The sequence below is a fragment of the Paraphaeosphaeria sporulosa genome, assembly GCF_001642045.1.
Source record: "Paraphaeosphaeria sporulosa strain AP3s5-JAC2a unplaced genomic scaffold CC84scaffold_10, whole genome shotgun sequence".
Lineage (NCBI taxonomy): Eukaryota > Fungi > Ascomycota > Dothideomycetes > Pleosporales > Didymosphaeriaceae > Paraphaeosphaeria > Paraphaeosphaeria sporulosa.
The window spans coordinates 475,195-490,512 of NW_017253369.1; the positions used below are offsets into that span (position 1 = coordinate 475,195).

The window sequence follows — 15,318 nt, forward strand, 5'->3', positions numbered from 1 at the left end:
GTGAGGTCAGTGCAAGATCGGTGTGGCGGATTGCCGCACCTATTGCCCCTCATAGCTGGGTCCGAAGGTGCGAGTGCGGAGGAACATTGTGCCAATGGATTTGGCCAGTACAGAAAGCTGTGATCCCCGGGGAGGCAACTACCCTGTTCCCGCGGTGGCGTATGTAACAATCGCTTTGCTGCGGGTGCATGTCTTGGATCAGTCCGATGGGGCGGCGCCCATAACGCGTTGTACAGCGTAGCAGCCGAAAAGGTGCAGGTTGGTTGCCTTCTGGTATTAAGTGCCCTGGAGCAGTGGCCAGTGCACCGAGTCAAGCTATCGCTACCAACTGTAACGTGTATGCACAGTTTTGGCTGGGTGCGGCCGCCGAGTAGTACGGTGATGATCTTGCTCTCTTCTTAAGTCTGAAAAGGCCCGAAGGTTTCCAGGGGCTGGTGCATTCCATGCAGGAACTACTTGCAAGCGTTGACGGCGGATTACCTGAGATCCGAAGGCCCCGCTCGCGATGCTCGACACGATGTTCGTCATGCATGTAGACTTCTCGCCTCCATGACGGGTAAATCGAAAGACGCCTTGAAGACGCTTCGCACCCAAATCGGTCCGTGGTGTTACGTGGCGCTGTCCAGGATGGTACGCGCTTCGAGACATGTCCGACATGTTGCAGGCGAACCGCTAGTAAGCGTGGAAAGCGTGGAAAGCAGTTGGTCCATTGGCCTATCGATATCAATGGGCGTCCACTGTTCCACTTTCCGCATCAGCACAAGTCTACAGCTGGTCTCAGCAGTGAGTGCAGAGACCCTAGGCATCACCGTAATGCAATCTGTATGACGATAATGCTGCCGTAACATACGCGGGAGGAGCAGAGCAAAGCAACTGGTTGGGTGAGCTACCAGCTCGGCCATTTAGATTGCCCATCGGTTGTACGAGTGAGCGACTTTGGGGTCATCGTGGAATCAAATAACGATCGGAGTGACGGCTCCGGATGAACTCCGCTTTGATGATTTATCCAGGATGTTGCAGTCAGTCGTGGGCGTGATGGCGGGAGAGCAGATAGTGTGAGTCGTATGCATGCGAGAGACCTAGACTAATGCATATACGTACCCGTCGAGTCGTGTCTCGTGGGAATCTTCCCGATGCTGTGCGACGGTACAGCCACTGTAATTTTGCGGTTGCTGATCGACAAGACGTTCTCATTTTGCAGCCAAAGTAATGGGAGGGCAACAAGAATTAGAATGGCCCCTAGTAAGCTTGCATCCGTGCGGGTAGGTAGCTGCAGCTTGTACAGGGAATTGGGCCGCAGTGCGGCAGAAGAGTACCCATACGTTGTTGGCCAGGGTGTCCGACATGTACGCACTTTTCGAGACGAGCAGTGGCGTGAGCTTCCGACGATGCTCAACGTGCGTCTGTCCTAGGCAGGACCTGCGTGGGAGGTAGGTTTGGTCCATGCCCTAATGTAGGACGTTGTACGCATATAACGCAGAAAATAAGGCTCTCCGTCCCATGGATATCGTGCAAATGGAGCTTGTAAAGTGCAGTGGTAGATGTTCCCGCGGCTGTGGTGCCCTAGTCCTTTGTTGTCTCAAAACAGCGGCTGTGGCCTCTGCAACGACCCGCCATACCAGGGCCATGTCAACGGTATTGTGGGCAACGCGAGCCTTATCTTTGGTTTTGTCGTTACTCAGAACAGCTGTCAAACTGTCAAATGCCAGTGCACATCGGTAAACTGGTTAGCGCTGCGCGACAAGCCCTCGCTCGAGTTTGAGCCCAACTGACACGTTCATGACCAACACCTGAGACGACCGATTTTCAATTCGCAAACCACCTCGAGCTCCTCGATGTGGTTAGAAGTTTTCGTGCCACAATGCGCACGTTCCCAATATCGCCGTTACGCTGTGTACATGTATGGTGGAGTCATTACAGCCACCCCACCTAGCACTCAGACTAATGCATTCACGATTCTTCGATGACGATCGACGACCTTATTGGTCGGCAGAGTGCTCGATGGCTCCGCGTTCGGGAGAGCGGTGTTCTTCATGCAGCGAATGTTCTGTTCCTGGGTGGGGAGCATGACCTCGCTGGATCCACGCACGTTTTCAATCTGCCAGGTCTCTTCCCGCCAATTTCCCTAGGCGTTGGTTATCGCGGCAATGGCCAACTCATCGCCGCACGCCGCCGTCACCAGTTGTCGCAAGCCAGGAACTCCCTGTAGCACCAGTCGATACCGCAGAAACCTAGTAGTCCCGGTTACTCAAGGTCATGTGGCTCTGATCTCCTTTCAGTTTAGGATAGCCGCAACACACTTTTTCCGAGTTCCTGATTGGGCTTCAGCAAATGTCGCAGTATGGCCCATGGCTTGCAGCATGTCCCAGTAGCAATTTCCATCTCTTCTTTACTTCGATGCTATTACTGAAGTGCTCACATCGTTTTTTCGAACCCGCGTGTTGGTTTCCTCTCAGAGGTGAGAGCCCAATGTGGCTTAGCTGTCCTAGATCGCTAACAGATTGCGAAGAGCTGTACAAGCTGAACCAAGAACCTGCTTCCTCCTTTGTATATCGACATAAGACCGTATTAAACCAGATTAAGGGTTGCTTACATGGCGAACGTACGTGATCTAGTGGTGATACACGAGCGGGATTTCCAGAAGTATTCGGTGGACAGGAGGATTTATTGCGTTCCAGTGTGCGTAACGATTCGGTATAATGCGGATTCGCCTAGCGGCAAGCAGACAGCTCGTCAGTCGCTAGTACCCTGCCTCGCTATGGCCTCCTCTTCGTATGCTGTGTTGAGCTATGCTGACTTTTCACTCGGGATGTAGAGACGAGGTGCGAGCCCGACAATCAGACGTTGTTCCGGATTTTCTTCCTCAGGTCCGGCTAACGCGGTATAGCGCGAGGAGATTCGCCTGGAGGTCCAACACGATATAATCTACCGGTTCTTTGGAGAGAGACTCTTCTTTCCTAGTATTCCCAATCCTCGCTCAATCCTCGAATGCGGGTATGGAAGAGGGCAATGGGCGGTCCAGGTGGCCGAGGACTATGAACAGTGCGAGGTCAGTCGACACGAGGAAGACCATTACACCTTCCGTCTTTCCGCACCAATTGAGCTGTCTTCTGATTCTGACAGGTGACCGGCCTTGACAGTACGTAACGTGAGCTCGCGGAAGAGAGAAGGCTTTTAGCTGACCCTGTCAAACTGCAATTAGTCTATCCGGAACCCCTTCCAGATCAACCCGACAACCTCTGCTTATACGGCTACAATCTCAATGACCGATTTGATGTGCCAGATGTATTCGAGTACAAGCCTTACGACCTGATACATTCTCGTTTCGTTGGTACGCTCTCCATAATCAAGCAATGACACAATCCGTCGGCTGACAACATTTAGCTCAAGGTATCAAGAGCACCAGATGGCCGACCTACGTTCAAGACATGAAGAGACTCTTGAAGCCAACTGGTTGGGTTCAGATGACAGAGTACTATCTCAACATCCAGTCAAACTCCGGAAGACTGGGAATAGACTCTGCTCTACGAAAATGGTGGGGGAAATATGCCGAGGCGATGGAAAGTTCGAGACGCGATCCTCGTGTCGGACCGCAGCGACTGGGGCGATTGCTTTCCGATGCTGGCTACAAGCACATCAACCTCAACACATTCCAATTACCTATAGGCGGATGGCGTTCAGGTAAGTTTTGTCTTCGCAGATAAGTCAGTGAGGTGAAAGTCTACCGAGCCGCTAGCTTATGCGAGGATTTTGACGGTGCGATAGAGCCACACATGATCAGGATTGGGCGTGATAGCGTGGAAATGGTCAGCGAGCTGTTGGAGTCGGCAAGCCTGTGGCTGTTCACAGACCGTCTCGGTATGTCTGCTGCGGAGGTGGAGACGCTCAATAACGATGCGAAGAGAGAGTTACGAGACACGACCCTGCAGCTATACCTTCCAATGTAAGCCGCTTCTTCAGGCAACTCTGGTACAAGTATTGACAGAAACACAGATATGTAGCTTGGGCTCGCAGGGGCTAACGATGGGTTTCTGTGGTAGGGTAATGCTTGCTTTCCAATCAGGCGGTAAGAGTGCGTGCTGCACCAATGCCGGTACCAAAGCGGCGTCAATACGATGTTTCCTCTTGCGTAGTATCCTTTTGGTGTTGGTGAAATCATTGGACTCGTGTTCTTGCAGTAACGGCGGCCAGCAGTGACCTGTATCGTGTGTCTCAACATGAAGTCGATTGTCGGGGCACAAGTAAAGCACTGCTGGAGTCGCAGCTGCCTCGTGAAGTTCTCGATGTCGACGTCGAGCCTCTTGGAGGCACAGTGAGGTGCCTGCTCACCACTCGTCCAGTACAACAAACGTCTCGAACATTAAAGACCCCAGTTTATTCGGACTCATTCAGGCTCGATGGTCGCCGTGGAGAGAGCCGTCCGCGGCTCGGGGTGCTGTTTATCTGGACACACAGTGCGCCAGCGCTGCCCACCATCCGACTGGTGCCATATCGACTGGAGCGCTCGCAGACATGAAAGAAGTAGGAGCGGGAGAGATTGTCGAGGGCCTAGGTGAGTGGAAACACTGGAGAAGGACGTTGCCGGTTTAACACTAAATTAGGGTTCCAGGGAATCGAGCCTGCACCGACTGCGCTTCCTCCGGCCGTCATCATCGAACGCAAGCACCGTGAAACACCATGCCACTTCAACATGCACCAAATCTTATTTCTTGCACAGGGAACAGCATCACTGCGCTTGATTGGCTGCCATGAACGCCTTGACGCCTCCGTCACCGACTGCATGGAACCGAAGGACCAGCGCAAAGCAATGGGCCCCGTAGCGTATCGCCTGAGGCTGGCCTGGGAACCTTGTTGACAGAGCCCAGCGTCCATCAGAATTACGCTTTTTGTGCAACACAACATTATACAACCAAGGGTCCCGGTGCTTGACGCACCCCAGCGCCGCTGCGAACGCATCAACGTCCTCAGGCAGATGTACACGCCCTCTCTCAGATCTCATCAGACCATCGGCCCCAGTATCCAATGCGGACGAGCCTGCATAAAGCACACGCACGTATGGTGATAACGATCCACAAACCGAGACCATCCGACATCGTGCTAAAAAGACAGTGCGTACCGCGGGGAAGCGGGAACAGCCCTACGGATGCATTCAGCAGCAAGCACGTGAGTGTGACCACCATTGAATACGTGGCAATAATGCATCACAGCCGCTTGTCGCGCTTCGCAAGTTTTCGCGACAATTTTCGAAAATTTGGTGCGCGTCAGAGGATTGTGGCTACTTTGCTGGGCAGTAGAAGAGACTTTGAAGCTCAGAACTTTGAAACCCTGGCACGAACAGCCGTGGGTCTCAGAAGACTTCCAAGCTCAAGACCCCATGCACATCCAAGCATCACCCAAACCGAAAGCCCATGCACGGTGCGGGGTCTTGGTATGACGGCATTGTGATTCAGGAGCAGCATGCGCAATAATTTTTGCCGTCCCTATGTTCAAGTGCGTTTGAATGGCTCGCAACCATAGCTCCAGCCTCAGGGTCTTTGATGCAACACCTGAGCAACCAGCGCGCGTCAGTCGGCGATGGAAGGTTTTGTATTTTTCTGCCAGCGAACTGACCGTCTTGACAATTGCACATCCACTCAATGGCTGCGAAATCGCCCTCCCACTGTTTATGGCAATCTGCGGGACATTGTCCCCTGTCACGAGCCCGCTGATTGGCCGACTCTTTATCAGATGGGAAAGTGTCAGCTACCCACAACAACATACCTTGGCGGCAAACGATGGAGAATTCACATGACCCGTTGAATTAGACGTGTCCATGCCGAGCGCTCGACACTGTCGTCATAATTGTATCCGAGAGCACAACATCTGATCGTCCCGGTAACAAGCATTTTAGGCTGATACCACATTCGACCAGGCTAGATTGCGTTAACCAAGTACATCTAGTCAGGTAACCCCGCTGCTTCTCCGCAGAATCCTGACCTCAATATGTAGTTGCCGCGTTTTCGGAGAAATGGATTGAAGGTGCGGCCCACTAGAGCCCGCGGGAGACGGCACCGAATATATATTGCCTGGACTAACCGCCGACCCGGTTGCGGCATGCTTGAGAATTTACATCGTGACTGCTATATCTTTACGCCCCGAGCGATCATAAATTAGGGAATGCTTATCGAGTTCCACCATGCGCTGGTTTACCTTTTCTAGCATCGCGCTCGGTGCAGCGTCCGCTGAATACATCACAAATTCGTGGCAAACGCAAGATTTTAAGACATTGGTGACCTTTGGAGACAGCTACACGGACGAAAACCGTTTGGGATATTTCATAAACCATAATGGTTCTGCGCCGCCAGTCGGAGTGGATCTAGGAGTGGTATGACAAGAACATTTTACCCTTGGAAACAAAAACACCAACATCCTCACGAATCCGTCCTACATGTTCTTGAACGTCCGCAAATCTTCTGAAGAATTGGACTGACGACAATCGCAGAGCTACAAGGCCTCTACCGGCGGCCTCGTCTGGCCCCGTTATGCCTCCATATACGCCAATAGCACCCTCTACAACTACGCCGTCTCCGGCGCCGTCTGCTCCAACCAAATCACCCCGCGCACATTCGCCGCCATCAACGCCCCTTTCCCGGACATCCTTGGCTACGAACTTCCAGCCTATCTCGCAGACTCCAAATACGTCTCGCCCAATGGCACCGCCTTCTTCACAGGCACCCCCGACACCACCGTCTACGCCATCTGGATCGGCACCAACGACGTCGGCAACAACGCCTTCCTCACCGACAGCCAGGTCGCAGGCAAAGTGCTGACCGACTATGTCGACTGCGTGTACGACGTCGTGGACGGGCTGTACGCATCCGGGGCCCGCTACTTCGTGCTGCTCAACCTCGCGCCCCTCAACCTCGTCCCGCAGTACGCAACCCCGGCCCAGGGCGGCCTCAACAGCTCCCAGTTCTTCACCGACAAGCAAAATTTCTCGGGCGGCAACATCACCGAGATCAGCTACCGCATGCTCGAGACGGTCGACACAGTCAACGGGATTTACCAGTACCGCACGCCCTTTGAGACGCGCGTGAATAACACCTGGCCCGGTGCGAATATTGCGAATTTCGATGTCAATGCGCTGATCACGGATATGTATGCGCATCCCGCCGAGTATCTGAATGGGACCGCACCGCTGAACACAACGGGCTATGTGATTGGCGCGGGAAATATCAGCAGGAGCGATAGGGATAGCTTCTTGTGGTATGATGAGCTGCATCCGAGCGAGCAGCTGGATCGAGTGGTGGCGAGGGAGTTTGTGGGCGTGCTTGGGGGGGAGAGCAAGTGGGCGAAGTATTGGTAGAACATGTAAAACAAGTAGTCTGGCTTCAATTTGTAAAGGATGGTACTTGTATTTTGGGAAGGACACCAAATAGACAGTGTACCTATCTCACACTACCTTTACTTCACTCTTAAAAGCACTAATGCGAATGCACATCCCTCCTCTTCCTCGCCGCATCCGGCCCCGCGACCCAGCTCCCATTCACCGCCCGCAGCTTCGCAGTCGTCGCATCCATATCCAGCTTCAGCACTTTCTCAATGTACCTCGGCAGCTCAGTGTTATCGTGGTTTCCCGCCATGTCCCCTTTGAACTCCCTCCACTTCTTCCCCGCCGCGTAGCCATGTAGCGTGACATCCGTCGCCGTGTGCCCGCCCGTAGACCAGTTCACACCCGCCTTCGTCGCAATCATCTTTTTCATCTCCGCCCAGGGACTGCTGGCGCCGAGGAGCTTGTCGATCTGCGCGTCCGTCACGTCGGACAGGCCAGCAGCGGGTAGGACAGTAGAAGTGAAGTAGCCCCGCGCGTCGGTGCCGTTGTAGGCCTCCCACACCGTCTTGAGGTACTCAAAGGAATGCTGGACATTGACCAGCGGGGCGGGATCGAAAGCGTTTGTCGTCAGGCCGCCGCATTCGTGGTCCGCGGCGCTCATGAGCATGGTGTCGGGATGGGCGTTGATCCACTCCTGAACGAAGCCAAGGACCTCGTTGTACATGACCGTATCGTGGACGTGGGCAGCGGCGTCATTCGCGTGGCCCGCGTGGTCGATGCGTGAGGCCTCAATCATGATGAAGTACCCCTTTTTCGACGCGCGCGTTGCCTGATCCAGCGTCCCCAGCGCTGCTTTGGACATCTCAAGCAGCGAGGGCTCTTTCTCGGGTGCCTTGGAGCGGTCGATCTCGTACATCATCTGGTCGTCGTTGAAGAGGCCGATGTAGGGGAGACTGGCATTGGTGGTGTAGTCGCCAAGGTAGGCATCGAAGGCGGCGCGGTCTTGCATTACGTGGTAGCCCTTCTTCTGGGCGAAGCTGAAGAGATCGAGGTCATCACTGCGGCATGATGTTGGGTCCGACTGCGGCTTGAAGTAGCAGCGGCCACCGCCCAGGAGTATGTCGACCACGGGGCCGAAGGGGTGGGAGTAGCCGATTTGCTGGGCAGCGATTGCTTCGTAGGAGTCGCGGTTTGCTACGTGAGCCGAGTAGACCGCTGGAGTGGCGTGATTGATGGTTGAGGTGACGACCAGCGCGGTCTTGAATCCATCCAGCTTGGCGGCCTCGAGGATGGAGCCTACAGGTTGACCATCCGGAGTCACTGAGATAGCATCATTGTATGTTTTGTGACCACAAGAAAAGGCTGTTCCAGAAGCAGCTGAGTCGGTGACTAAGTTGTCGCTCGCGTGCGTTCGGACTGTTCCGAGGACCTGTCTTCAGTCAGGGGTGGTCTTCCAGTGACCGGTATTCTCTACACACCAATCGGTCTCCAGCAAGCTCCTGGATAATTGGCGCACTAGCATTCGAGCCGGTCTTCTGCAGTGACACGTAATCACGTGCCATTGTTTGAGAGGCCTGTCCATAGCCATCGGGCACAATGTAGATGAAGTTTTTGGCCTGCGGTGCCGCCCATGTTAGGCCTGTCTGGGCCACGAGCCCTGCCGCCAAAAGAGTGAGTGAGTACTGCATCTTGACTGCCAATTGACGATGGAAAAGCGTGGCCTGAGCGGGGTACAGAGCCTAAGCATATCTCCAGCACCGTTGTATTTATACCACTTAAGATTGTCTCACGTAGCTCCGTCGTATCCTTACCATATCTGGTAGGTGTTATCCATAGACTGAAAGTGGGTGTAGCACGCGACACGTGCGCGATACCGATATTGCTGTTCGCATGCTTTCCTCCATTGGCAGGATGCAGCCAAGATGCTGTGACCTTGGCACCGAGTATACTCCGCTAACATCATCAGTCTGAAAACACGTGCGGCTCTTGGACATCTTGGCGAACGGGCCGCGTCGTCATGGTTCATCGGAGGAAGGCATGTTTCCATCACAAAATCTTCGGAGGTGGAAGCCGTCGAATATGTTGTATCGGGATCGCATTCCGTACTTTCACACTCACATCACCTCCGTAATACGTCAGGAACACCTCCTGGCTTGCTTTCGTGTTTGCCCTCCACTCAATTATCATTGCCAGACTTGGCTGTGTTGGTGCTATCCCATCTTGTCCGTCTCTTTAGGAAATCGACAACGTCTCGCAGCATATCCCCCGAATACCAGTGGCCTGACCCTTCATACTCGTTCCATTCAAGATCTATATCAATGGCCCGCAAGAAATCGGCAGCCTGTTTGCCGTGCTTACAATAAATCAGTGGGTCCCCCGTTCCGTGTCCCATGAAGATAGGTATCGTTTGCATGGGCATCGGCCCAGTCCGTACGTCTTTCATGTCTATTGCCAGCTCTGTACGTAGCCATGCAACAGCTTTATTAAACTTGGTGTCGTTCCCAGGCTCTTCAGTTTCCTGCTCGATTATTCCCTTCACTTCGTCCTCCGTTTCTGCGAACGGATTTTCTTCATCTTCTTCGTCTCTCACAACATCGGCCATTGCTTCTCCAAATGGGAGATAACCGCACATTCCCACCACTGCCCCAAAAGGCTCCCCCTCCCACAATAGCGTCGCTACGAGGCTAGACGCACAGCCCTGACTGAGGCCAGCAAGGACGAAATTGGGTGCACCGATGATGTCAATTTCCTGTTGTATGATTTTATGCAAGTAAGTGCTTGTCTCGCGTATTCCAGGTATTTGAAGATGCTGCTTCAATTCAGGATGCTGCGGTGACCAATGGTCGAACCACTGGTGGGTAAGGCTTCGATTGAATGCCACTGCCCGGCGCAGCGGCGCAGTAGGGAAAACGAACTTGGTGCTGGGGAAGTAATCCTGGAAGACCATGCTGTCCTCTGCGTTTGCTTCTGAAGTTTCTGAGGCTGTGGGCTTCGACACTGGACTCGTCAAGAAGGGTTCCGCGAACCGATCAGCGGTGGAGCCACGGCCGTGGAGGACTATCATGGTTGTCCTGTGCGGTCCCGTTGGCTCGATGACGAGAGAGCCTTTGTGAACTGGAGTCTTATTTGTAGACGCTGACATGACGAGCGAGGTGGTCCAAAGCTAACGTGTGTGGTGAGGATGGTTCATGGAAAGATGGACCCCTTCTCCATTGTAGGATCTGTTGACGGAAGGAGACTCCGCAGGCACCTGGCAGGTGCAACCGACTGGCCTAACTCTATATAGGCAGGTTTTCCCGCCTGAGCAATACAATACACTTACACTCAACTTCATACTTTTATCAGGATCCATGGATTGTAAGCGCGCACCCGCCAGGCAGCAACGTTCCACAGAATCCTCGCGGCTCCACAAGCAAAGACTCGCGTGCATCGTCGAGTCTGGTTACTGCTGTTGATATACTGTTACCGCGTGGGTCTATATTCGAGGATGGCTGCGAGAGACGGGAGAGGACGTGTACGATAGGACATGTGAAGATAGGCTGGCGCTAACGCAGGAACGTCCCGCACGGTTGGGGCAGGAGCGCGGGACCGCTGTAGTGAGCCGTCCGAGCTTCCTCGAGACCACCACGCCACCACGCCAGCCGCCCGCCGCCAGCCCACCGTAAGTAGACTCTCGCACACTCCACGCGCCCGTCGCAGCCTTCCGTTCACCTTGTTGGTTTATTGTCTGCGTTTCGGCACTTTTGTCTTCGCGCGCGCCCGCAATTGCTCACGCTGCGCAGCTTCCATCTTCTGAGCTCTGGCAACAGCTCTAGTCCGCTTCGCGCGCCCCCTTCGTCCACGAATTGCCGGGCAGCTTTAGAGCTATGGCGGATACTGAGGACCAGACGCCCATCGAAGAGACGCCGGCCGACGATATCGAAATGGACGAGGGCGCCGACGCTGGTGCGGGCGCGGATGAGGAGGCCAACCTCACCGAGCTCGAGCCGGAGACACCCAAGCTGGTGCTGTTCTCCGAGTAAGCCTCATGCCCCTGGGGGTCTCTATTTCCAGCGTCCACGAGCGAAGCGACGGCAGTAGGCCGCCATTTGGCCCTATGGGATTGTTCGGGGTGGACCAAGAAAGCTTACGACTCCACCACACCAATTGGCGTCGAAACATGCTGTAGAGGAACGAGACCCTACTTGGACAGCTGCTGAGTATGTCCCAGCTTGATGAAGAGCCCGATCATCGAGATCCTCGTCGGGTCCGGAGCTGAACAAACCACATACTCTGCGCACGAAGCAGTCCTGGTCAAGTCCCCAGCGTTCGCGGCCAAAGTCGAACAGTTCGCAGCAGGAGGCGTACGCAGCATACCACGGACCCCGGCTCAAGCAAAAACTGACTTGGACTGCAGCCCCGTCAGATCACTATGAGCGATGTCGACGTGGATGCCATGGGCTCTGCCGTCGAATACCTGTACACTGGCGAATACTTCCCTAAGAAGACCTCTTCTGGTCGCGATGCTCCTCTCGAGAAAGACCCGCGCCAGCCCACCCCCGACGACGACGGCCTCGGGCTTCTTGTGCACGCCCGCATCTATACCCTCGCCGACCGCCTCCAGCTCCCCAGCCTCAAGTCCCTTGCACACAGCAAGATCCACCGCACCGCCTCGACCGCCAAGGGCGAGCTTGCCTATGCCCGCTACGTCTACAAGGAGTCCAATCCCGAAGACCACACCATCCGCAAGCCTGTCGCTGCTTTCTGGGCAACGCGCTCCTTCAGCCTGCGCCACGAGGCAGAGCCAGAGTTCCGCGCCATGTGTCTCGAGTTCCCGCAATTCTCGTACGATGTGCTGCAGTTGGTCCTTGATAACCAGGAGAAGGGCAAGGGCCGCGGTGGCGATGGCGAGAGCTCGCACAGGGGTCCGGCCGTCGTGCCTGGTAGCAGCAGGAAGAGGGCTAGAGTGAGTCAGGCTGCATAGATGCATCGCACTGCATTCCTGAACTCTACTCTGTTGTTTCTTGGACTGTGCGGTCGCAACCGAGCTTGTCTGATCCGTGATCCAGAAATCAAAACTCTCGAGCGACGTGTAATCAGCTCTGTACCTGGGCCAATCGCATGAGTTGGCGTCTCCCATTTCGAAGCTATCTGCATTGCTCTCTAAGATCGCATGTACCGGCATGCCATCTATGCCGTGCACCTCGAGGGTGTTTCATATGTATGTATGGTGGAGGAAGGCCACGAATGGCTGATGCCCATATCTGCGGCATTTCAATTGTGCTCTATCCATATCTGTAATAATGACGCAAAATCACACTCGAACGGTTGCTGCCATCGGGCATCATATGAATTCATCCCGCACTCTCCATCACAGTGGCAGTCACAGAAACCTGTATCTCAGGAGCACCCCTGGTAAGTTATCCTGTAGGAACTCACCATGTGATACGGTTCCAAGACTATTATTAGATAGCGTATCCTGAAACCTCACAGCGGCTCAAGTTCAGTTTGTACGGTCGGCCACTGTGCACCGTTACAGTATTCCCATCTCCTTCAACGCAGGCACAACCGCACTTTCCACCACCCCCTGCACATCCCCCGTGCTCTCCCTCACACCTAGCCCGCTCCCCGGAACCTGGAATCCCACCTCCACGCCCTCGATGCGCGCCCGCACATCCGCATGCTCGTACCCGTCCGGCCCTACATTGCCCAGATAGTCGAGGAAGGTAAGCCACCGCGGGAGATAGTAGTCCCCGACCAGCCCGCCCCACGACTTGCTCGCGTAGTCGTTGATCTCGCCGTCGGGGCCCCACCGCGTGATCTGGTTGCGCGCGGTGTACTCGTAGTAGTCCGCGATTGTTGCGTTGGTCGTGTTGGACGGGGCAAGAGCGCGCGCAGAGGCGAGCCAGGGCGCGAGATTGAACTGCGCGAGGGTGGACAGGAGGGGGTCGAGGGTGCGGAGGAGGAGGATCAACTTGTCGGCGTGGGCGTTGAAATCGGCGCCTGTGCCATTCGTGGTATTCCACGCTGCGATGCACGCTGCGTAGCTGGATGCAAAGGCGTCCGAGTACACTTGGCGCGTGACGTCGACGAAGTCGTGCTTGTACGCGGCGTTTGCCCAGAGAGTGGGCTCGGTGGACGCAGCAGCGTACATTTCCTTCCACGCGTGCACTACGACGGCGGGATCGTAGTTTATCGTAGTCGGGTGGTGCCCGGTCCGGTTCGTGAGGCGCGTGATGTTGGGCGCGAGTTCGAAGATGGCCTTGGACACGGCGTTGGAGGTGAGATTGGTGTTGTTGTAGGCGCTTGTGCGGAGGAGTTCCCACGCGGTGTAGAGCTGCGGGGGGGCGCTGTTGTTGCCGCCTGTATACCGCGTGCGGACCCAGGACGCGAAGTACGCTGCTGTATCAATAGGGCTGGGTGACCACGCCTGGTCTAGCAGCAACGCGTACATGATCTCGTTGCCCTCCTGGCCCTCCGGCGTAAGTCCGAAACCGACGAGCGAGGAGGAGTTGGCGAGGGCGGCGATGGGGTTGATGGTCACGTTGTCGATCTGGCCGTAGAGGCCCTGGTTGCCGCCGTAGTCGTGGAGCTGGTTCCAGATCCAGGGCTTACCGTAGTAGGACTCAGTGCGCTGCCATTGGGGCTGGCTCTCGGAGAACAGATCCAGCACGAGCATATCGTCGTCGACCTCCACGCCCGAGAGATACGCCTTGATGCGCTCGTTGGTCCAGAAGTCGGCGTTGGAGGTAAATAGCCAGCCTTGCATTACCCACACTGCGCCCGGATTCGCGGCTTTGAGGGACTGCCAGGTGCCGCGGGTCACGTTACGCAGGTAATCGAGATCACCGGAGTAAGGGTCATTCTCGTTGTACTGGTCGAGGGTGTAAAATTGGGTGATGTTGCCGTAGTAGTCGAGTTGCTTGGTCATGACGATGTTTTGGAGCTCGGAGAAGAGCGGGTCGGAGGGCTCGAGGAAAGTCGTGTTTGTGAATTCGGGCGGGAAGTCCTCCCACTGGCTTCCATTGACGACAGTCGCATTTGGGTACACATCTACAAGTGCTCTAGGCACGAAGCCAGTAAAGGCGGGAAGGATGGGAGTCATGCCCAGCTCTAGCATCCGTGACAGGATCTTCTGTTGCAGCTCGAATTGCTGATCGATCCATTGCAGGGGAAGTTGTCCGCCCCAAGAGCCCTGGGTGTTGCCAAATCGGTTCCACGCTTGGAACGCCGGGCTAGAAAAGAAAGGCAAGATCTGAGAAGTCGTGAGATTGACCTCTTGAAAGGCATCTAGCAGGATCTTCTCGAAGCCGACCCACGCGAGGGGCAGATTGACTCCGTGGAGGGCCAGCCAATCCAGCTCAAGCTCCCAATCCGGCCAGCTCCAGAAGGGTGTCGTGTACGAAAAGGTCACCGTGTTGAAGAAGTATCTCCATGGCACAATGCTTGCTCCCGTGATGGTACTGTTGGGTCGCGGCAGCGTGGGGGATATTTGATCAAGTCGGCTTCCGATGAACCAGTACAAGTCGACGTGAGCAATGTCGACAAAGTATCTCCGCAAGCCCGTTGCCAGAGCGCTCACGCTGCTGCCGGAGATGGCAATGGATCCGTTGGAGGCGGTGCTGATGGTATAATGGTCGTTCTGGGGTATGCTCGCGTTGACATGCACCGTCTCGATCAGCTCAAATGCGAAATCTTGACTTCGTCCTGGGAGCCGCCGTTCCACCAAGTCGTAGAGACCGTGCGTTGATGCGGCGGCCACGACTGTGCATATCGAGCCGAGCGCGATTGCGACGGAAGTGAATCGCATCGTGACTGCGATGGAGCTCTCGCGATTTCTGTGGGAGTCGAGACTGATGCTGGACGAAGGTATCCGTCCCAGCCGTTTGGGTTACATTTTCGAGATCGTCTTGGCCCCATCCATGTTGGTGCAGGCGCTGACTGACGTCAACAGCGGTACGGAAACTTGCAACAGTAGCATTGCGAGATTGAACAACGTGGTCGTAGTAGTAAGCCTATGTTGTGGG

The 15,318-nt window shown here is 55.2% G+C and overlaps 6 protein-coding genes across 6 annotated transcripts; 3 read left to right on the forward strand and 3 right to left on the reverse strand.

Moving 5' to 3' along the window:
- Window positions 1–2,593: 2,593 nt before the first annotated feature.
- Window positions 2,594–4,021, forward strand: CC84DRAFT_1220985 (S-adenosyl-L-methionine-dependent methyltransferase; the record flags this gene model as incomplete). Its single annotated transcript, XM_018183219.1, has 7 exons — window positions 2,594–2,602; window positions 2,888–3,049; window positions 3,124–3,139; window positions 3,203–3,331; window positions 3,385–3,681; window positions 3,766–3,943; window positions 3,994–4,021. The coding sequence occupies 7 exons, from the start codon at window positions 2,594–2,596 to the stop codon at window positions 4,019–4,021; spliced, it is 819 nt and encodes a 272-aa protein (XP_018031846.1).
- A 2,154-nt stretch (window positions 4,022–6,175) lies between these two features.
- On the forward strand, window positions 6,176–7,345 carry CC84DRAFT_1208616 (uncharacterized protein; the record flags this gene model as incomplete). Its single annotated transcript, XM_018182171.1, has 2 exons — window positions 6,176–6,364; window positions 6,482–7,345. 2 exons carry the CDS (start codon window positions 6,176–6,178, stop codon window positions 7,343–7,345), a joined length of 1,053 nt encoding a protein of 350 aa, XP_018031847.1.
- Window positions 7,346–7,429: 84 nt separating this feature from the next.
- CC84DRAFT_1153312 (alkaline phosphatase) lies at window positions 7,430–9,000 on the reverse strand (the record flags this gene model as incomplete). Its single annotated transcript, XM_018176834.1, has 2 exons — window positions 7,430–8,741; window positions 8,791–9,000. The coding sequence occupies 2 exons, from the start codon at window positions 8,998–9,000 to the stop codon at window positions 7,464–7,466; spliced, it is 1,488 nt and encodes a 495-aa protein (XP_018031848.1). The 3' UTR covers window positions 7,430–7,463.
- A 683-nt stretch (window positions 9,001–9,683) lies between these two features.
- On the reverse strand, window positions 9,684–10,454 carry CC84DRAFT_1053142 (uncharacterized protein; the record flags this gene model as incomplete). Its single annotated transcript, XM_018173501.1, has 1 exon — window positions 9,684–10,454. A coding segment is annotated over one exon (771 nt), but the record flags the coding sequence as incomplete, so codon positions are not given.
- A 724-nt stretch (window positions 10,455–11,178) lies between these two features.
- Window positions 11,179–12,275, forward strand: CC84DRAFT_1100427 (uncharacterized protein; the record flags this gene model as incomplete). Its single annotated transcript, XM_018174864.1, has 3 exons — window positions 11,179–11,330; window positions 11,523–11,655; window positions 11,709–12,275. The coding sequence occupies 3 exons, from the start codon at window positions 11,179–11,181 to the stop codon at window positions 12,273–12,275; spliced, it is 852 nt and encodes a 283-aa protein (XP_018031850.1).
- Window positions 12,276–12,523: 248 nt separating this feature from the next.
- CC84DRAFT_1198699 (putative alpha-N-acetylglucosaminidase) lies at window positions 12,524–15,101 on the reverse strand (the record flags this gene model as incomplete). The annotated part of the gene is made up of 2 exons (XM_018181584.1): window positions 12,524–12,814; window positions 12,908–15,101. 2 exons carry the CDS (start codon window positions 15,099–15,101, stop codon window positions 12,795–12,797), a joined length of 2,214 nt encoding a protein of 737 aa, XP_018031851.1. The 3' UTR covers window positions 12,524–12,794.
- Between the last annotated feature and the right edge of the window lie 217 nt (window positions 15,102–15,318).